Source organism: Bos taurus, chromosome 8 (assembly GCF_002263795.3).
Source record: "Bos taurus isolate L1 Dominette 01449 registration number 42190680 breed Hereford chromosome 8, ARS-UCD2.0, whole genome shotgun sequence".
NCBI lineage: Eukaryota > Metazoa > Chordata > Mammalia > Artiodactyla > Bovidae > Bos > Bos taurus.
In genome coordinates this window covers 100,005,142-100,027,136 of record NC_037335.1, presented here as the reverse complement: position 1 = coordinate 100,027,136, position 21,995 = coordinate 100,005,142, and the positions used below count along the sequence as shown (strand labels likewise).

The window sequence follows — 21,995 nt, the reverse complement described above, 5'->3', positions numbered from 1 at the left end:
AGTTTCCGCTTCAACATCAGTCCTTCCAATGAATATTCGGGACTGATTGCCTTTAGGATGGACTGGTTGGATCTCCTTGCAGTCCAAGGGACTCTCAAGAGTCTTCTCCAACACCACAGTTCAAAAGCATCAATTCTTCAGCGCTCAGCTTTCTTTATCGTCGAACTGTCACATCCATACATGACCACTGGAAAAACCATAGCTTTGACTAGATGGACCTTTGTTGGCAAAGTAATGTCTCTGCTTTTTAGTATGCTGTCTAGGTTGGTCAAAACTTTTCACCCAAGGAGCAAGCATCTTTTAATTTCCTGGCTGCAGTCACCATCTCCAGTGACTTTGAAGCCCAAAGAAATAAAGTCTGTCACTATTTCCACTGTTTCCTCTTCTATTTGCCATGAAGTGATAGGACCAAATGCCATGATCTTAATTTTCTGAATGTTGAGTTTTAAGCCAACTTTTTCACTCTCTTTCACTCTCACAACAGGCTCTTTAGTTCTTCACTTTCTGCCATAAGGGTGGTCATCTGCATACCTGAGGCTTTTGATAACCTTAGATTTAGTTGGCATAAAACTAAAATAAAAGGAGTTAGCTTCTCCAGATATTTCACAGAATTAAATGAAAATGACGGATCTGTCCATCATAAAAAGGATGGTTTAGCAATGGAACATTAACTCTTAATAAATCCCTTTTGTTGGAAAGTTGTCTCCCCGGATTAGATGTTCAAGCTGGTTTTAGAAGAGGCAGAGGAACCAGAGATCAAATTGCATACATCTGCTGGATCATCGAAAAAGCAAGAGAGTTCCAGAAAAACATCTATTTCTGCTTTATTGACTATGACAAAGCCTTTGACTGTGTGGATCACAATAAACTGTGGAAAATTCTGAAAGAGATGGGAATACCAGACCACCTGACCTGCCTCTTGGGAAACCTGTATGCAGGTCAGGAGGCAGCAGTTAGAACTGGACATGGAACAACAGACTGGTTCCAAATAGGAAAAGGAGTATGTCAAGGCTGTATATTGTCACCCTGTTTATTTAACTTATATGCAGAGTACATCATGAGAAAGGCTGGCTGGAAGAAGCACAAGCTGGAATCAAGATTGCTAGGAGAAATATCAGTAACCTCAGATATGCAGCTGACACCACCCTTATGGCAGAAAGTGAAGAGGAACTAAAAAGCCTCTTGATGAAAGTGAAAGTGGAGAGTGAAAAAGCTGGCTTAAAGCTCAACATTCAGAAAACGAAGATCATGGCATCTGGTCCCATCACTTCACGGCAAATAGATGGGGAAACAGTGGAAACAGTGTCAGACTACTTTTTTGGGCTCCAAAATCACTGCAGATGGTGACTGCAGCCATGAAATTAAAAGACACTTACTCCTTGGAAGGAAAGTTATGACCAACCTAGATAGCATATTGAAAAGCAGAGACATTACTTTGCCAACAAAGGTCCATCTAGTCAAGGCTATGGTTTTTCCAGTGGTCATGTATGGATGTGAGAGTTGGACTGTGAAGAAAGCTGAGCACCGAAGAATTGATGCTTTTGAACTGTGGTGTTGGAGAAGACTCTTCAGAGTCCCTTCGATTGCAAGGAGATCCAACCAGTCCGTTCTGAAGGAGATCAGCCCTGGGATTTCTTTGGAAGGAATGATGCTAAAGCTGAAACTCCAGTACTTTGGCCACCTCATGAGAAGAGTTGACTCATTGGAAAAGGCTCTGATGCTGGGAGGGATTGGGGGCAGGAGGAGAAGGGGCCGACAGAGGATGAGATGGCTGGATGGCGTCACTGACTCGATGGACGTGAGTCTGAGTGAACTCCGGGAGTTGGTGACGGACAGGGAGGCCTGGAGTGCTGCAATTCATGGGCTCGCAAAGAGTTGGACACGACTGAGTGACTGAACTGAACTGAACTCCCAGGAATCATCTATGGTTCCATAGCTGAGCGAGCAGCTTTTCTTGTGAGGAACCCAGTCTTATATTAAAAATGGTAATATATTTAATAAGGTTGCTCTGGAGTTTTTCTTTAAAACTTTAACTCTTAAGTTTAACTTAAATTTTTAAAATGCTTTAAGCTTTAAGAATTCTTTTTAAAATTTTTGTACCTATCTCTGTAATGATTTAAAGTGGATGTCAGTTTTGGTCAATTTGAAGTATAACCATCCTTATTTAATACAGTTTATTGGGGAACAACTCACTGTAACCCCCAAATTCTGACAATAGCCATAAGTACTATGAAATTTTCCACTTAAACATTGATGGACATGAATAGAAATTATATTAGAGATTTCCCTCATCATCCAGTGGTTAAGAATCTGCCTTCCAATGCAGATTGGACTCGGGTTCAACCCTTGTCTGGGAACTAAGATCCCACTTGCCCCAGGGCAACAGAGCATGCGGGCTCAGTAGTGGTGACACGCTCGGGTCCACAAGCCACAGCTAAAAGAGCCCGAGCACTGCCACGAAAGATCCCTCATGCCACGACTAAGGCCTGGTGCAACAAAGAAGAAATAAAATAATTAATTAAAAAAAGAGTATTGAGTAGACAGTTGCAAAATAAGAAAATTCTGAAGATGAAGTACAATGAGAGAGATCTTATTTTTACCGTCATAAGACGAATATGAACGCACGGTAATTAATACGGTAGATTCATGGTACACGGATGCACAGAACAATGGAAGCAAACATGCCTCAGAAACAGACATTAGTTTGTAGAAAAATACAGTATTCAAGAAGGAAAATTGTAGATATCAGTAGGGGAAAAGCTTATCTAAAAATTAGTTTGGACTCTTGCTTCATTTAAAAAATTAAGTTCAATTAATTTTATTAATTAAATGAGGCAGGTTAAGGAGTGAAATGTAGGAAAATGGGCAAACTATGGATTTTAACAAAGCATAACTTCCTAAAGAGAAAAGGGCAATAGATCGGAGTATCTAAAGCTTTACATTTCAGTACTTCAGACATAAATTCTCTATATTTAAAATGCAAACAAGAAAAAGGAAAAGTTATTTGAAACACATACAAAAAAGTCAAGGTCCTTAACATTTTCTGACATATGAAATTAGACCAAAACAGAAAAATATGAAGACTCCAAAGAGGGATAAAGGAAATTAATTAAATGGACAAAGGAGACATTTTAAAAATACAATTAAAAAAATAACAAAATTGAGAAAATTCTGAAACCATAGTTATGAGACCTAAGTTAAATTATACACTGATGTAATTTCAAAGATATAAATATTTTTGTTAAACAGGAAGAATAAAAATAGCTAAACATTAAATACTAGGAAAAGACTGATTGTAAGAGAAGTTGAAAGAAGCCATAATAGTGTAAAGGAAGATCAATTATAAAAGGAGATGGAATGCAGTTGAGTGGATGAAAGGAAAATCTTTGAATAAAGTAATAGATTCTAGAAAGAAGAAAGAAAAATGCAAAAATGGAATTCTTCTAAGAAGCTGTACCAAAGGGCTATATAGAGGTCTGAGGTTTTCAAAGTAATGAAACACCATTTATGATGCACGATTTTCTAAGAAAATGAAAACTATTAAATGAACCAAGAAAAAAAGTAGAAAAGCAAATAAATACTTACCTATGAGTGATTTACAAAGTAATGGAAATATCAGAGTTTACTTAATTGTTACTCTTGCTGTTTGGTTGGTAAGTCGTGTCCGACCCCATGGACTGCAGCAAGCCGGCTTCCATGTCCTTCATCATCTCCCAGAGTTTGCTCAGATTCATGTCCATTGAGTCAGTGATGCTATCTAGCTCATCTGTCGCCCCCTTCTCCCCCTGCCCTCAATCTTTCCAAGCATTTGAAAATGACTGAGGGAAATATGAAACTCTTTCCAACTTTTAAAATGAAACAATTCTCATACCATCTAATTTGGCCCAAATAGTGGAAAATTAATCAGTTCATACTATCCAGCTATTATTATTCTGTTGCCAATCTGACAACTTTTACCGAGAGGAAAAAATAAAACTATGACAGCAAATATACTAGCAATCCATACTCAAAAGATTGGTCTGCCAGGATGTGTAAAGGTTTATCCTAGGAATGCAAGAAGGGTTTAAAATGAGATATTCTATTAACATAATAAATTACTTCATAACAAATAGGAAAAATTCATATGGTTGCTCAGTATAAGATAAAAATGTATTCATTATCATTTGAAACACATTTTTGATAAAGTTCTTAGAAACTCATTGATAACTGACATAAAAAAAGTTCATCTTCCATCTGTATCTACTTAAAAAATATGGACAGTCTTATTAAATCTGGAAAATGAAAAGGATGCTAGAATCATCCATGTTATTTAGTAAGATTGTCTAAGATTTAGCTCTTGTAATAAATCATAAGGTTAGAGCTTAGAGGATTCAAAATCATCATTTGTAAACTATGTGTCTACCTCTAAAATAAAATGAGACTACTAAAGACTGAGAGTTCATTAAAGTCTTAAGAATACCAAAGAAACAACTCCTCTGTATAAATGATAAACAGAATATGTGATGAAAAACCACAGAGATCTGTATAAAATATAAAATATGTAAGAATAAACCTCAAACAAAAATATATGGAACCTGTATTACACAAACTACAAAATATTGCTGAGATAAAAAGAACATTTTAATATATTTATAAAATTTTGTCAAAAGGCAAAGTTCTTCCCAAATATATGTATAGGTAAAATGCAACCTATTCAATAGCCCAAAAGAGATTTTCTTTTTTTCCCCTTCTTGGAACTGGGGAGTGATTCCAGGATTCATCTGGGAGAATGTGCAGGCAAAACTCACTAAAATAAGATTGAAAGGGAAGTGTAATAAAGAATAGTAAAAAGGAAGTAGTTCTGCTGGGTTTTTAAATATATACTAAATTGCAAAAATGAAGAGTATGTAAGAACTGCCATCAGATCAGTGGGACATAATAGATTCCCAAACTTATGAGTTTCATATATTATTAAGGAAGCATCATAGCTCAGTTGAGAAGATAAGATTTATTCAACTGATAATATAGTAAAATTGGCTCGCTCCTTGGGAAAAAGCAAAATGAATCAAAATGAAGTTTTCATATGTCTTTAATACACACCAGACACCAATGTAAATACTTTATAGTTTTAAGATATAAATTAAAAATAAAACCATTAAAAGCTAGAAGAGAGTATAGTTAATATATGTAGAGTAAATATTAATCCATTTCAGAATTTATTAAACATAAAAGCAATGGGAAAAGATTCTCCATTACATTAGAATAGATTAAATTGCCAGTGCAGGAGACATGGTTCAGTCCCTGGGTCAGGAAGATCCCCTGGAGAAGGAAATGACAGCCCACTACAGTATTCTTGCCTGGGAAATCCCTTGGACAGAGGAGCCTGGTGGGCTCCAGCCATGGGATCACAAAGAGACAGACACGACTTAGCAACGAAACAACAATAATATAAAAATTCAAAATGCCATAAACAAACAATAAGAAAGAATATTAGCAGGGAATAAAATCTTGATATGAGAGCTAAAAGGTTAATTTCCTTAATTTATAAACAACTGTCCTGAAATAAAGGATTTAAAGTCCCATATGTTGTTTATATTTGAACCACAAATTTGGCTCTGACAGTCCTCTTGATCAAAGCAGAACAGGAAATCTGGACTGTCATCTGGTACATTTGTTCTTTTTTGTTCAGTCACTAAGTCATGTCCAGCACTTTGCGACCCCATGGACTACAGCACACCAGGCTTCTATGTGTAAAAATAAAGGAACATAGCAATTCTCAGGAAAGAATTACTTCTGTTCACAGAGAGGTTTGAAAGCAGTCATTTCAGGGAGAAGGCATGATTGTAGAATGTTTGGAGGGCACACAGGTTCTGCCATTTTCCTGTTGGTAACATCAGGAAAGTTAACTACCAGAATTACTATTATGCCCCAGTGCTCTTTGGAGAAGGAAATGGCAACCCATTCCAGTACTCTTGTCTGGAAAATCCCATGGACGGAGGAGCCTGGTAGGCTACAGTCCATGGGGTTGGGAAGAGTCGGACGCGACTGAGCAACTTCACTTTCACTTTCATGAATTGGAGAAGGAAATGGCAACCCACTCCAGTGTTCTTGCCTGGAGCATCCCAGGGACAGAGGAACCTGGTGGGCTGCTGTCTACGGGGTTGCACAGAGTCAGACACTACTGAAGCGACTTAGCAGCAGCAGCAACCAGTGCTCTTGTTTGTAAGTGAAAATAATAACACTAGTCGTTCCTGCATAGGATTAAATGAGTCTATCCATGTAAAGCACTTAGAATAATGCCTGGCACATAGTAGACACTGGATAAACTTAGTGATTATCACATGGGAAATACAGACTAAAGATGCTGGTGGTGCTACCAGAAGAATCACTACTACAATAAGCAAACATGTACATGGGTTCATGTGCGTATACACACATATCTTGTATTAAGTCCTCATCTGATTTTCCATTCTATCTCCATTCTACCTAATTCACCTGCTATTCTTCTTCATTTCTAAAAATAACATCATTAAGAGTCTGGGCCCTAATATAACACAGTGATTCTAGGGACAGTGTAAAAACTTTTCTCAAAATCTGCTTGCTTAAAGATGCCACCATAAGCTCATAAAAATGGAAACTGACTGTTGAATCGCCACTTACCCCATGAAAGATAGAATCTAATTCACTATTTTACACTTCAGCGCCATAATGTAATGTTCTGCAAACTGAAGATTCTCTACGCAAATGATAAAAGTCACAGTCAGCATTGATTTAAATACTAGTTAGAAATCTTTTAAAGATTTGATACACTGGTAGAAAACATGAGGTAACTAAAGAGGCGTGTGTGTGTGCTTAGTCGCTTCAGTCATATCTGACTCTTTGTGACTCTGTGGGCTCCACTGTGCCAGGGTCCTCTGTCCATGGATTCTCCAGGCAAGAATACCAGAGTGGGTGACTATTTCCTTCTCCAGGGGATCTTCCCGATCCAGGGATCGAACCCCTGTCACGTCTGCCTGCAGTGGCAGGCAGGTTCTTCACGACTAGAACTACCTGGTTGAGCATAATTAACAATAACAATGTTTGTTCCGTGTCATATGCAGACGTCTGCATGCAGACCGATTGTATTTTTCTTGAGTAAAGTGACTCTGTGGCATTTTGTAATTTGTGAGAATGTAAATAATATCTTCTTGCTCTCCTGCAATAGAACGCTACTGTGCCACCTTTCAGAAGCCCAAAGGTGTTACCCTGTCACCTCCCAACTGTGGCAGGCATCCAGCCAAACCTGGCACGATCTGTCAGCTAAGTTGCCGCCAAGGATTCATTTTATCAGGGGGCAGAGAAGAAGTGAGGTGTACCACCTCTGGAAAATGGAGTGCCAAAGTTCAGACAGCTGCCTGTAAAGGTAGGTCCCCACGTGGGTCAAATTGAAAACCAAATTCTGTATAATGACGTGTTATTGCAGTGTCGGACTATCCTTTGCAACTTTTGGTGCATACCTATGGTAAAAGCGTAGATGTCACCCCGATATATGCTATGAAGATTTTGGCTTTAGGATGGTGAATTTACAAAAATCCAGTACCACATGCCAGGCAATGATAGAAAAAAATAGAAAACTAGGGATGATATTAGGGCCAGAAATCAGGTAAGTTTTCCAATGGGAATTGAAAATCTTTGAAGAATTTCTGACTCCTATTAAGCAAGTGAGATTAAATTAATTTTTTTTTGAAAAAAGCAAGTCATCAGCACTTTAAAACCTGCATCTCGGTACATTCAAGAGAACATTGCCACCTTCCTTACAGCAAGAGCAGACTGCTATGAAAAAGGAGGTATGGAGAGCAAGAAAACGTTCTTAGAAGTAAAAATATAAATCTCTCTAAGAGAAGGACGAAACAGCGGAGTGGAGGTTGTTGAAAAGAGTATTAGTGATTTGAAGAAGCAAATTGAGAATTCCTTCAGAAGGGAGAACTGCTAAACAAGGAACTTGAGTATCCCAGTGGATCAAGTTCAAAAGATACAAGTTAAGAGATATACCCAGGAGAAATTGAGGAACACCAGTGCCCTTTAATAAGGAGCTCCAGAAGCATAGAGAGGAAAAGGGATGGAGGGGAAGACTTTTCCTACCAGCAGAAGAAAGTTTCCCTGAGCTACAGAAAGGCTTGAACTTTTAGATCGAAAATAACCTCGGACCTTGTTGGTTTTCTATTTTATATAGTTATATTTGTTAATCTCAAGCCTCTAATTTGTCCCTCCCCAACCCCCAACAGTACGGCCCTGCTGTATAGCTCAGAGAACTACATCCAATATCTTATAATAACCTATAATGGAAAAGAATCTGAAAAAGAATGTACGTATGTATCACTGAATCACTTTGCTGTATACCTGAAACTAGCACAGCATTGTAAATCAGCTGTACCTCAATAAAAAATAAAAAGTACCATTATCAGAGGAAAAGAGTTTGTTTATCCATATGCACTAAACACTGAATAATGTGAGTCGAAAAGCTTCTGAGTATTGGGCAGGCATACTTTCACTACTTTGTGAAATTTTTAAGATCCAAAGTGAAAGTGAAGTCGCTCAGTTGTGTCCGACTTTTTGTGACCCCATGGACTGTATAGCCTACCAGGCTTCTCCGTTCATGGGATTCTCCAGGCAAGAGTACTGGAGTGGGTTGCCATTTCCTGCTCCAGGGGATCTTCCTGACCCAGCGATCGAACCCATGTCTCCTGCATTGCAGGCAGATGCTTTATTGTCTGAGCCACCAGTAGGGCCAAAGGTAAGGAGAAAATCTGAAGTTTCCAGAGAGAAAAGAGGAACTTCACAAAGGAAACAAGATTCAGACTCACACTACACTACGCTTTTCCTTTGCAACTCTAAATGCCAGAAGGCTGTTGTACATATCAGTGTCTCTTTTGCTGTCTCGTATACAGGGTTATTGTCCATATATATATGCGTTAGTATACTGTATTGATGTTTTCCTTTCTGGCTGGGAGAGGGTGGGATGATTTGGGAGAATGGCATTGAAACATGAATAATATCATAAAGGAAACGAGTCACCAGTCCAGGTTCAATGAACGATATTGGATGCTTGGGGCTGGCGCACTGGGATGACTCAGAGGGATGGTACGGGGAGGGAGGAGGGTTCAGGATGGGGAACATGTGTATACCTGTGGCGGATTCATGTTGATATATGGCAAAACCAACACAATATTGTAAAGTTAAAAAAATAAAAAAATAAATAAATGCCAGAAGGAAATGTAGCAGTGTGCTAAGAATACAAAGGGAGAGTGCATATAAATTTGAAATTCCAAGTTCATTCACACTATTATTCAAATCTAAAGGAAAAATGAAATGCTTCTTTAGATGTTAAGAGTCGATATGCTCATGCACCTTTGTGGGGGGAAGTTGTCTACATAGTAGCCCCTCTGAGAAAGGGAAAATATAAATTGAATAAAACTTTTAAGAAACAAGAAAGTGAGATGCAGATTAATCTGGATATATTCAGCTGCAAGTTGCAGAAGCCTTAATATAACTGAAGAGAATTTATTATATAATAAGAACTTAGCTCTACAGTGACTGTTGCAGCTATGTGGAATGTTACCACATCTAATGCAGTATCTGTACTGCAAAGTTTCACACTGCAAAAAATATCTTTGCCTTTAATTTGTTGTTTGCTTTGACAGGACATTTTAGCATATTAATTAATGCTACTTGACAGTCTGTTTTCAAGTGCAGTCCCTTCCTACCATACTCAGCATTCATTTTTTTCTGTTTATTTCATTCCAAAAGTATTTGTCAAGTTCATATTATATTCCAGGTACTATATAATACAATGAAATAAGAAATCATGACATTCAAAGAACTTCAGTTATTTGCAGGGAGGAAATTCAGTTTAAAAATGGCAAGGTGCATTATGGCTAGGAAGGACAGAGGGCAATCAGAAGTTGTGCAGTGAGCACCTAAAATGGACCAATGGGTCAGAAAAGCTTCCTCGGGAGCTTGTGTCTAAGCTGAGAATTACAGGACAAGTAGAGGTTACCTGCCTCAAGGAAGAAGAGAGCATTGATTCAGACAAATAAAAGAGCATGAACAAAGGCCCAGGTATAAGAAGGATCATGGTGCTCTTGTGGGACATCTGGTGTGGAGACTGAGTTCTGATTGGGGATCTGTAAGTGAAGAGGCTAAGAGAGAAGCAGGTACCAGTTCAGGAAGAACTTTGGAAGCCATGCTGAAGTACGTTAGAAATCCTCTATGATTAGATTAGAATTAAAAATATTTCTTACCTGTCTCTTGTGGCCTTCCTTGATGGCTCAGATGGTAAAGAATCTGCCTGTCAATGCAGGAAACGTGGGTCGATCCCTGGGTGAGAAAGATCTCCTAGAGAAGGAAATGTCAATCCACTCCATTATTCATGCCTGGGAAATCCCATGGAGAGAAGCCTGCCAGGCTACCGTCCATGGGGTCACAAAAGAGTCAAACGACTTAGCTACTGAGCATGCATGCCCTAGTCTCTTAAATGACTTAGAATTATATCACTGCATCAGTAAGTTAACTGCTGTGTGAATTTTCTGAATTAGATGTGGAAGCTCCTCAGATCAACTGTCCTGCAGACATAGAGGCTGAGACCCAGGAACAGCAAGACTCTGCTAATATCACTTGGCAAATCCCAACAGCTAAAGACAACTCTGGGGAAAAGGTAAGGTTTGAGCAAATATTTGTATCCTTTTTCAAATGGTGCTATTGAAAACTTTCCAGTACTCTAATGATTGTACTGTCTCTAGCTGTACTCTACTCATAAATGCAAATGCCCCATCTGATAACAGAATGATCAGCCTTGAATTTTTCATTAGAAATCTCAGATGAAAATCTCTAAAAACAGAAACTTTTCATTCCGTGGATTTTTTGTGTTGTGTGTCCTCTAAGATTACTTGGCTAAAAATTCTTGGCCCTTTACTATGCTCTGAAGATCTTTTAAGAAAAAGAAAGATGGGAAATCAATCTTAGTTCCTATTTATAAACATATCTTTTAAAATATGATCCTGAAATGATAGTCTAAAGAAGATAACAGTGTTTCTTACTTTGCTTTCAAAAACCAGCATTATTCGAAACACAGTATTTTAGTATTTGCATACAAGAGCTTGAGATAATTATCCATCAGATATTAGAAAAGGAATTAGGAATTTAACACCGTCTGCAGTCTGTACTTTTAGTATTCACATACATGAACATGCTCTTAAACAGTATAGAGTTTTCACACCTGTATGTAAACATGTATGTAAGTAGGGCCGTTCAAGGGTACAACAAGCAACACAGTATGTTCTGATAATTGTGTTGAATATACTTAACAATAAAGGTAACTTTTTATAGTGTATCATTTAATAGAACTATCACTCTGTATCTGTATTCAGATCAGATCAGATCACATCAGTCGCTCAGTCGTGTCCGACTCTTTGCGACCCCATGAATCACAGCACGCCAGGCCTCCCTATCCATCACCAACTCCCGGAGTTCACTGAGACCACGTCCATCGAGTATCTGTATTACATCTCCAGAACTTATAAGTGGAAATTTGTACCTTTGTCCACTTTCTCTCATTTTGACCACCCCCAGACCTGTCTTCTGGCAACCACCATACTGTTCTCTGTATCTGTAGTTCTTTTTTTTTTTTTCCTCCACTTGTAAGAAAGATCATATGGTATTTAGGTAACCAAACTCAACTTCTAAGTCTGATTTAAATGTGATTTCCAGGCTTCTAGGACTTACTGTTCTGTAGGTGATGTGTGCATTGCATGCTGCCTAAGAGGCCTATGAAAATATACATGATCATCGTCAACATGGTCATTGTCATCAAACACTAAGAAGAGTGCAGGGACATACTTTAGGATCCATGAGAATTTAGACTAAATGAAGTACCTGTGTGTTGAAATATTTTTTAAAAATACAATTTTTTTTAAATTGTATTTTTAAAATATTTCTCAAAAGATAAACAGCAAACTAGAGAAAAATGCTTTGAATTTCTCAAATGTTAGAATGTTTATTACTATTAATGTAAGTTTATCTTTATCACATAATTTTCAAATGGACTAAGTGCAAACATATGATTCAAAAAGAGAAGAATACATCTATCTCATGCAGTCGTGTGAGAATTTAATCTTACCATGAGACAGTAAGAAATTGGAAATTAAAACGATGACCTGATGCCATATTTTTGATTTATCAAAAAATAATGATATTTAACATAGATCAGAGAACTCTGAATGGGAACTTTGATACTGGTCCTATCAAATACTAACAGTGGGGATGCAAATTTTTACCAAAATCTGGGAAATGAATTTTGTATTACCTATGAGTAAAATTTTAATGAATTTGAGGTTAATCTATTCCTAGGAAGAATAGGACATAATAAAAATATTTTTTTAGTGTCTGTGCAAAACCATTTTTCCTAGTGCTGCTTATACCAGTCAAGTTTGGGACCAATTTAAATGTCCTTGAATAGATTTTTCTTTAAAAAAAAGTACCATATACTTATTTCCTAAGTTATAAAGATATTTAACAGTCATAAGTTTTCAGAAAATATGTAAGAGCCTAAAAAATGTTCTAAGATATTGTGTTTAATAAATAAGGAACAACATTTCATATCTATCCGAACTCTATAAACTGCCTACGTAGAATAACCTAGAAAGGAATACACCAAAGGCTATGCCTGATTTTTTTTTTTCCTTTTTACTATATGTAAAATATTGTGTCATTTTTAACTTCACTTTGCTAATTATATATTATAAACCAAAAAGTAATAAAAGTACTATTAATGTTAACTTTAACTTTCCAAATATTTGGAAATTTCTTTCCAAAAGGTATCAATCCACGTTCATCCAGCTTTTACCCCACCTTATCTTTTCCCAATTGGAGATGTTGCTGTCACATACACGGCAACTGACCCATCCAGCAACCAAGCCAGCTGCACCTTCCATATCAAGGTTATTGGTAAGTCTTCAGATTACTTTGGTAAATTTGTGAAAATAATCCAGAACCCCCAAAAGCTTTGCCTCTTCTTTATCTTCAACAACTTCACTTTCACTGATTCTTCCTTCTGTCATTGAAGCAGCTTCCTCTTTGAAACCTATGTATCCTTTCTTCTGAAGTTGCTCAGTCATGTGTGACTCTTTGTGACCCCGTGGACTGTAGCCTACCAGGCTTCTCTGTCCATGGGATTCTCCAGGCAAGAATACTGGAGTGGGTTGCCATTTCCTTCTCCATGTACCCCTTAACGATCACTATATCCCTGATTCCTTTCTATCTGAGCCTTTTGAAAATTCCCCAGTTGCCATATCTTTTGGCTTAACTGCCATTTATTCTTAAAGTCACTCAATTCTGGCTTCTGTCTCCTCTACTCATAGAAATCAAGGTCACCAGGTAATCTCTAGAGTTAATCCTACTGCACACTTTTTAGCTTATTTTATATAATGTTTCCATAGATTTTACATTGTTGACAATGTTCTCTTTATCAAAACTGCCTCCTTTCCTATCTTCTTGGACACCGGTCTTTCTTGTTTCTTTCCCCCATTATTCTCATTTTTTCCCTCCTTGATTGCTTTTTTAGGTTTCTCTTCCTTAGACCAACTCTCAAATGTGGATCATCCCCAGGATTCCAGCCTTGACCCTCTTTCTTTCTCTCTAGTTTTCCCAGTAATTTTGCTAACTGATAACTCCTGGATTTCTGTCTCCAGCTCAGATTTCTCTTCTGAATTTCAAATTTGTATATAAAACTTCCTACTGAACTTTCCCATGTGAATGCCCCACAGGCATTTCACATTCACTCAAACTTCAGATATTTCTTAGCTCAGAAAACAGAGTGAAGACCTAGTTACCAGACAAGAAATCTGGAAGTCATTCTTGACTCCTCTCCCTCTGTCACCAACATCCAATAAGTTATCAGGTTCTACTTGTTTCATCTACTTAATATCTCTGAAATCTGTCTCCATCTCTCCATCCTCACACCCCACTGCTATAGATCAGTCCTTTTTAATTTCATTTTCTTGACCTGGTTTACTCCATCATCTCCTAACTGGTGTTTGTACTTTCAGTCAATTCAATAGATATTCAGTAGATACTAGATGGTACTCGGAAATGGCAACCCACTCCAGTACTCTTGCCTGGAAAATCCCATGGATGGAGGAGCCTGGTAGTCTACAGTCCATGGGGTCGCAAAGAGTTGGACACAACTGAGCGACTTCACTTTCACTTTCACTCTCCAGGCAAGAATACTGAAGTGGGTAGGCATTCCATTCCCCAGAGGATCTTCCCAACCCAGGGATCGAACTCAAGTCTCTTGCATTGCAGGCAGATTCTTTACCATCTGAATCACCAGGGAAGCCCAGATAGATAGCCACCAATAAGACTTAATATGTGGGGAGTATATGAATGAGGTGGTCTGTAGTGCTCAAAAGTATAGACTGTGAACACAAACTGCTTGACTCCAGAGCCATCTCTCCTACTTAAGACAGAGTGGCCACTTCTCTGTGATTATTTCTTCATCCAGAAATAGAATTAATAAATATATTACCTCATAGGGTTATTGTGAGGTTTTTAATTTGTTAAGATATACAAACTACTTGAAGTAGCGCCTGACACTTTCAGTTCAGTTCAGTCATTCAAGTCATGTCCGACTCTTTGCGACCCCATGAACCGCAGCACGCCAGGCCTCCCTGTCCATCACCAACTCCCGGAGTTCAATGAGACTCACGCCCATCGAGTCGGTCATGCCATCCAGCCATCTCATCCTCTGTCGTCCCCTTCTCCTCCTGCCCCCAATCCCTCCCAGCATCAGTGTCTTTTCCAGTGAGTCAACTCTTCGCATCAGGTGGCCAAAGTATTAGAGTTTCAGCTTCAACATCAGTCCTTCCAGTGAACACCCAGGACTGATCTCCTTTAGGATGGACTGGTTGGATCTCCTTGCAGTCCAAGGGACTCTCAAGAGTCTTCTCCAACACCTCAGTTCAAAAGCATCAATTTCTTTGGCACTTAGCTTTCGTTATAGTCCAACTCTCATATCTATACATGACTACTGGAAAAACCATAGCCTTGACTAGACGGACCTTTGTTGACAAAGTGATGTCTCTGCTTTTTAACATGCTGTCTAGGTTGGTCATAACTTTCCTTCCAAGGAGTAAGCATCTTTTAATTTCATGGCTGTAATCACCATCTGCAGTGATTTTGGAGCCCAACAAAATATAGTCTTCCACTGTTTCCCCATCCATTTCCCTTGAAGTGATGGGACCAGATGCCATGATCTTAGTTTTCTGAATGTTGAGCTTTAAACCAACATTTGCACTCTCCTCTTTCACTTTCATCAAGAGGCTCTTTAGTTCTTCTTCACTTTCTGCCATAAGGGTGGTGTCATCTGCATATCTGAGGTTATTGATATTTCTCCCAGCAATCTTGATTCCAGCTGGTGCTTCTTCCAGCCCAGCGTTTCTCATGATGTACTCTGCATATAAGTTAAAAAAGCAGTATGACAATATACAGCCTTCATGTACTCCTTTTCCTATTTGAAACCAGTCTGTTGTTCCATGTCCAGTTCTAACTGTTGCTTCCTGACCTGCATTAAGCTCTATGTAAATATACTAACATTTTGCTCTTTTGGTTTCATATATATGTTTAGTGTTTATTTTAAAATTCAGTACATTGAATTCATTTTAAGAATTTTACATAACCTCTTGAAATGTGTATCAAACTGGCTTCTTACCCTAGAAATGATAAGTTTTGGTGAAAGTAAATAAACTGACTTACATAAAAATCTATGTTTATGTTCTAGTGCTTAGTTGTCTTTAATTGCCTTTTGAATGTTTTAAACATGAACATCACCTGTCACATGAAAAATATGTTGGATTTATTTTTATGGTGCCGTGATTTTAAACATGGACCTGTGAGTCAAGAGTTTGCCACGTTTTCATTTTTCACAATGAAGAGTCAGCGTGGTGAAATGTAAAAAGTATACTCACGTGTCTAGCTAGATACTAGCTGACTTTTCAAATTCTGAAAGAGAGCAAGGAAATGGCAGGGAGGAGGGAACGGAAGAAGGGGAGGTAAAGAGACCAGAAAGGCAGGAGGAGAGGGAGACGGAAAACAGTCCAAAGCCTACATTTTCTTGTTTTCCTCAGATGACAGAGTGTTGGTGTCTTAATGATAGATGAGAGGAGTAGGAATGCTTTTGCTTCACATTCCACAGAATGCTGCCTCATGTGCTTTGAAATGGACTTTCTTTTTCTGGAGATGCTGCATCTGCTGGGACCCCCAGCTATTTGACACTCAGTGGCCTCTGAGGACTGCTCTCTCTCATCCCCAAACTTCAGTTTTTAAATGTTTGGCTAAAATCAGATAACTTTAGAAAATCTTGGAACTATTTCATTTGCACTTTCTTTGGGGAGCATAGTAAGTACTGTTATATTTATAAATTTAACTATGCGTTGGCTTGATTCCGAATTCTCAAAGTGCACTGGCCTCCTACAAGCATTCCTTCATTCTTTTCTTTATGCAACAACTTTTTCGGAGCATCTGTTGTGGGCCAGGTGCTGTGCTATGGCCATGGAGACTTGTGAGCCAAAGAGGCTCCATCGCTGGTTGACAGAGTTCGCAGCCTAAGAAAGCAGTAAATCAAAGATCCTACACTAAGAAAATGCAAATACTAGGAAAAGAGAAAAACTGAATATTCACAAGACTTAGCATCAAACAGAAATCTGTATATTCTTATAGGTACAGCTTGTTTCATTTCAGGATATGTGTTTCCATATACATAGATACTATATCATTCTAGTCTTGATGCCTGTGACTGTAATTTACCGGTTTACTGACCTCAGGCAAGTCTCGTAAATTTGCCTGGTTTGAGACTCTTTACCTATATAATAAGAAAATTACTGTTCATCCAGGCTCCCTCAAAGACGTGTTATTACAGATAGAAGAACATTTCGTATATGTAAAAATCAACAGTTCTGTGAAAATGTCCTCCTTTACTACTTCTTGGTTGTACTTTACTGACCTCCTCAAATTCCACCGCATTCCACCCGAGTGTGAAACCTGGCTCACCCGCACCCCCTCAAACCCTTCCTTCAATGTAGATTACAGTGCCCAGCAATAGACTCACAGATCTTTCATTTCTACCGTGGCTTTCACCCCCTCTTCATTGCAGCCCCTTATTCCCGTGTCCACACCCTGTTCATTGTCTTTACCTGGAATTGATCAACCTAGGCATCTTAGACCCCAGAGTCCCACCTGTGGATGTAATCTCCTGGCCTTCCAGCAATATCACATCCTCACTTTTTTTCTGACAAGGGTTCGTGTAATCAAAACTATGGTTTTCCCTGTAGTCATATACAGATGTAAGAGTTGGACCATAAAAAGACCGAGTGCAGAAGAATTGACGCTTTCGAACTATGGTACTGGAGAAGACTCTTGAGAGTCCCTGGACACCAAGGAGATCAAACCAGTCCTCAGCCCTGGATATTCATTGGAACGATTGACGCGGAAGCTGAAGCTCTAATACTTTGGCCACCTGATGCAAAGAGTTGACTCATGGGAAAAGAGCCTGATGCTGGGAAAGATTGAGAGCAGCAGTGTAACAGAGGATGAGATGGTTGGATGGCACCACCGACTCAATGGACATGAGTTTGAGCAAACTTTGGGAGATAGTGAACACCAGGGAAGCCTGATATGCTATAGCCCATGGGGTCGCAAAGAGTCAGACATGACGAGAAACTTAACAGTGACAACAACACTTAAATGTCTTACATATTCTGCAGCATGACTCAGATCTCTGCCCATTGGTCTTCCATGCAGCATCTGTCAGCCCTTCAGTTAAGAGGAGGATCATTCAAGAGATCCCTGTGAAAGCATTGCCTTGGTCATTTCATGACTTCTCATTATCTGGGAATGTTTACTTCACTTCTGGGTGGATCAGCTCAACTGCCACTGGCAAAACTCACAAATTAAATGCTCCCAAATTTACCGTTTCTGCTGCTGTGTTCATGGTGGTTTTAGCAATCTGGTATTTCTTCAACAAGTAGAGTGAAGCATAGCAAGAATCAGCTTTTTCTTGTGATGTTGAGATCAGGGATGAAACATGCATGAGTGCTCAGTTGTGTGGAACTGTTTGCAACCCCAAGGACTATAGCCCACCAGGCTCCTCTGTCCATGGGATTATCCTGGCAAGAATATTGGCGTTGGTTGCCATTTCCTCCTCCAGGGGTCTTCCTGACCTAGGGATTGAACCCACATCTCTTACAGTTCCTGCACTGGCAGGTGGATTCTTTACCATGTCATCATCAAAGGGATCCCAGGGCCAGCCTTGTGTCAAGGTTCTCCGCCTGCACAAGTAGACTTCTATTCTCTCTTGCAACCCTCCTTATCAGTTTTGAACATCAGTTGTGACTTCATCCTCTGATTTCATGTTTTTTAGATGTAGAGCCACCTAGCATAGACTGGTGCAGGTCCCCACCTCCTGTCCAGGTCTCTGAGAAGGAGCATGCTGTGACCTGGGATGAGCCTCAGTTTTCAGACAACTCAGGTGAGAATGCGGGTATCTTCTCGTCAACATGTTACCACCAAATACAAAGCTTGTAAAAAGATAAAAGAGAAATAAAAAGCAAATTACATCTAAATATAGTAGCATGGATAATTACATAAGATGTTTTAATGCTAGGATAATTCTATATATTTTAACATTGTTAATCTTACCTGTCCATGGCTTTTCATTCATTATTCAGTGGGGATTTATTAAACTTGTACAGTGTATTTTATTTGAAAGTGTGCTAGTAAATTCATTGAGCCTCTAAGCTTCCTTTATCCTAGAGACATAAGCTATGCATCCTATTGGCAAGTCTAATGCAGTTCTATGTATTCATACTCAGTTCTTAAACATTTGCCAAAAATGTTATAAAAGCTCATGGGAAAACAGAAAAAAGTGAGCAAATATAGCTGAAGTTCACTTTAAAGTTTTCACAAACACCCTGAAAACAAGAATGCAAGCGAAATAGATTTCTTAATTAAATTTCCAGTATTCACAGAGACTGACCTAGTAAAGGAAAATAATCTATTTAACAAGAATGCCTTCATTTAATGAGGCTTTTGAGTCAACTGTTTCTATAGTTTAGTGTAAGATTTTATAGTTTAATTTCTGTTAGCAGCCCAGTTAGTACCAATAGAATGTTCAGCTGTTTGTATAAAGAGTAAATGAAAATTCAAATCACATAAAGTGACTGCACACAATAACCCCCAGATTGGAGTCCTCCTTTCTCCTTCTCTCCTTTTTAGGGGCCATGTTGACCATCACCAGAAGCCATACACCAGGAGACCTGTTCCCTCAAGGGGAGACGATAGTGCGGTATACAGCCACTGACCCCTCAGGCAATAACAGAACATGTGACATCCACATTGTCGTAAAAGGTATACTCTGCATAAGCCTCCGAAATCCAGCTGACACTTGAGATGTGTAATCATTATTGCACTCTCCTTTGTGATAGAAAATAGGCTATGAACCCAGCTGTTTAAAGTTAGAATACTGACGGATTATATTGAGGTTTCCAATTATTACTTCACTTCATGGTAAATACACGTGCTTTCTTCCGAGCTAGTCTGTAACCACTTATTAATATTTTCTCTAAAGTTACAAAGTATTGTTGTCATGATTCTATTTTGAATGCTTGAGGAGACAGATTCCAAAAATTTGTTGCTATGTAATGTTATTTGGTTTTCCTTTTTATTAAAAAATGCCGAAAATAACAGTTGCACATCAGAAGTACTTTTAGCTTTTCATAACATATGCACAGTTATGCACATGTAATTAATTGCACATTGGTACAGCTTTTTAGCTGTGCCCACCTAGGAATCGAAAAGCAGAAATTGCAGCAGCCTCACACTATGGATTTAGTGTGGAAAGTTTTTCTAGGAGTAGGGGTGGACAGGAGGAATCCTTTTCAAAATTCAGCTTAGACACTTAGATTTTAATTTATATTTTAATACCACTGTATATGAATAATTCAATTTTTTTACACAGGTTCCCCCTGTGAAGTTCCATTTACACCTGTAAATGGGGATTTTGTATGTACTCAAGATAGTACTGGTGTTAACTGCTCATTAAGTTGCTTAGAGGGCTATGATTTCACAGAAGGATCTACTGACAAGTATTATTGTGCTTATGAAGATGGTATCTGGAAACCACCATATTCCACTGAATGGCCAGACTGTGCTAGTAAGTCTAAATTTTTCTGGGCTTCTTTAGTATGTGTGAATATGTGTTTGACTACCTATATGTGTAAATTTCTTAACATTAAAGAGGAAAATTGCCTTACTACCGGGTTCAGATTTGGTAAGTAGAAAATAGTGCCATGAATTTGAAGTGTTTATAGATAGGAGAAATGTCCATCCCTCAATTTAAAATATTAGCCCAGAATCTTATTGCTGATTGGATTGCTGTAGGATAAGACTCAGTTTATGGGAAAACCATCTTGGCCCCTTCATTATTATTCACCAGAATTGTCAGAAGAGTCAGCATGTCATTCTTGAGCTGTGAATTTGAACTCAAGTATAGTCTGATGTCTGGAGAAGAACTTATATTTAAGTAAGAGCATGATGCAGTCGGATCAGTCATACTCTTTTTTAGAAGTGATTTAGAGGTATTCTGTAATCTTGTGTATTATTCTAAAAATAATCCAATGTCTTCATCTTGTGTATTAAAATAAATAAATTTTTAAAAAATAAATAAACTGACAAAGAATTAAAATAATAATAATAATCTCTGGAGTGAATCTTTGGTCCCCTACTATAGATGAAGTTTAAATGCCAGTGTCTTACAAAGTAAAACCCACTTACTTGAGCTGTATTGTTCCTAAATTTGGTAAATATAAGTGATATTACTTACCTCTATCAAAGATTTAGACCGTAGGATTTTAATGTTGATATTGTTAGGAGACTGTGAATATTTTGAGACTTCTTGCTGAGTCTTAACTTCTAAACTTCTGATCCAAGGAAAAGTTTATCTCTGTGAAATTACACTTTTAAGAAATATAATTTCACATACCATTCAGAAATTTTTTAGTGTCTATTGATTGAAAATATAATATAAACATATGTATTATAAACTTATATAATATCTTTGCAACCAGAATTTTTCAAAGATTCCCAGGAATATAATGAAAAAAATGTTTGTATCTCTTTCTCCCTTAAATGTTCACTTTGTCATATAATTGGAAGGTAAAGAATAATATATGAAAGCAATATATCACCAGGTAACTGGGTACATGGCTGCTTGGCTGGTGGTTTATTATGATCGATTAATGCCTGGAAACATTCCTTAACTATCAACTTCTGTTTTTATAACAATCCCGCAAACCATGTCGGGATGAAAATACCAATTTAATTCCACAGAAATTAAATTTGTGTTTTGAAAACACTAACCAACTGAAACTGGTTTTTTCCAGTAAAACGTTTTGCAAATCACGGGTACAAGTCCTTTGAGATGCTGTACAAAGCAACTCGCTGTGATGACACAGATCTGTTGAAGAAATTTTCTGAAGCATTTGAGACCACCCTGGGGAAAATGGTATGTCAGTAGCATTCCTTGGTTGGTTGCCATATTTTAAAGGATGCTGTTGAGTTTTCCATAGTTGCTTTGCATCACCTACAACAGAAATTCTTTGTCTTGATGATTTCCTTTTTCTTTGTGACCCAAACTTGCTCCTCATATTTAGAATTATTCATAGGTTTTGGTCTCCTGGAGTGAATTTTAAGTAAATCTGTGTTAAAGCACTTTGAATTTCTTAAAACATTCAGAAAAACTTAGAGTCCCTTTGGTTTGAGAATGTCTGCTTTGTTATTTAAAATATGACAGAAATGCCCTTATAGTCTGTTTTTCTTTTATGATCACTGGAACATTTAAAGGGTTTTCTTTTTCATGCAAGTTTAGGATTCTTTCGGGATTCCAGGAGAGCAAAGCAATGTATTTAAGTGTATTGAGCATCTTGAAAGCA

At 38.1% G+C, this 21,995-nt stretch overlaps 1 protein-coding gene across 1 annotated transcript in view; it reads left to right on the top strand.

The window, feature by feature from the left end:
• Positions 1 to 21,995, top strand: part of SVEP1 (sushi, von Willebrand factor type A, EGF and pentraxin domain containing 1) — a 208,629-nt gene that overhangs the window by 79,512 nt on the left and 107,122 nt on the right. Inside the window, exons 7-13 of the mRNA XM_010808239.4 lie at positions 7,184 to 7,381; positions 10,554 to 10,672; positions 12,831 to 12,960; positions 18,428 to 18,535; positions 19,282 to 19,413; positions 20,024 to 20,218; positions 21,447 to 21,568. Coding sequence (XP_010806541.2) covers positions 7,184 to 7,381; positions 10,554 to 10,672; positions 12,831 to 12,960; positions 18,428 to 18,535; positions 19,282 to 19,413; positions 20,024 to 20,218; positions 21,447 to 21,568 — 1,004 coding nt within the window. The remainder of the gene's footprint in view (positions 1 to 7,183; positions 7,382 to 10,553; positions 10,673 to 12,830; positions 12,961 to 18,427; positions 18,536 to 19,281; positions 19,414 to 20,023; positions 20,219 to 21,446; positions 21,569 to 21,995) is intronic.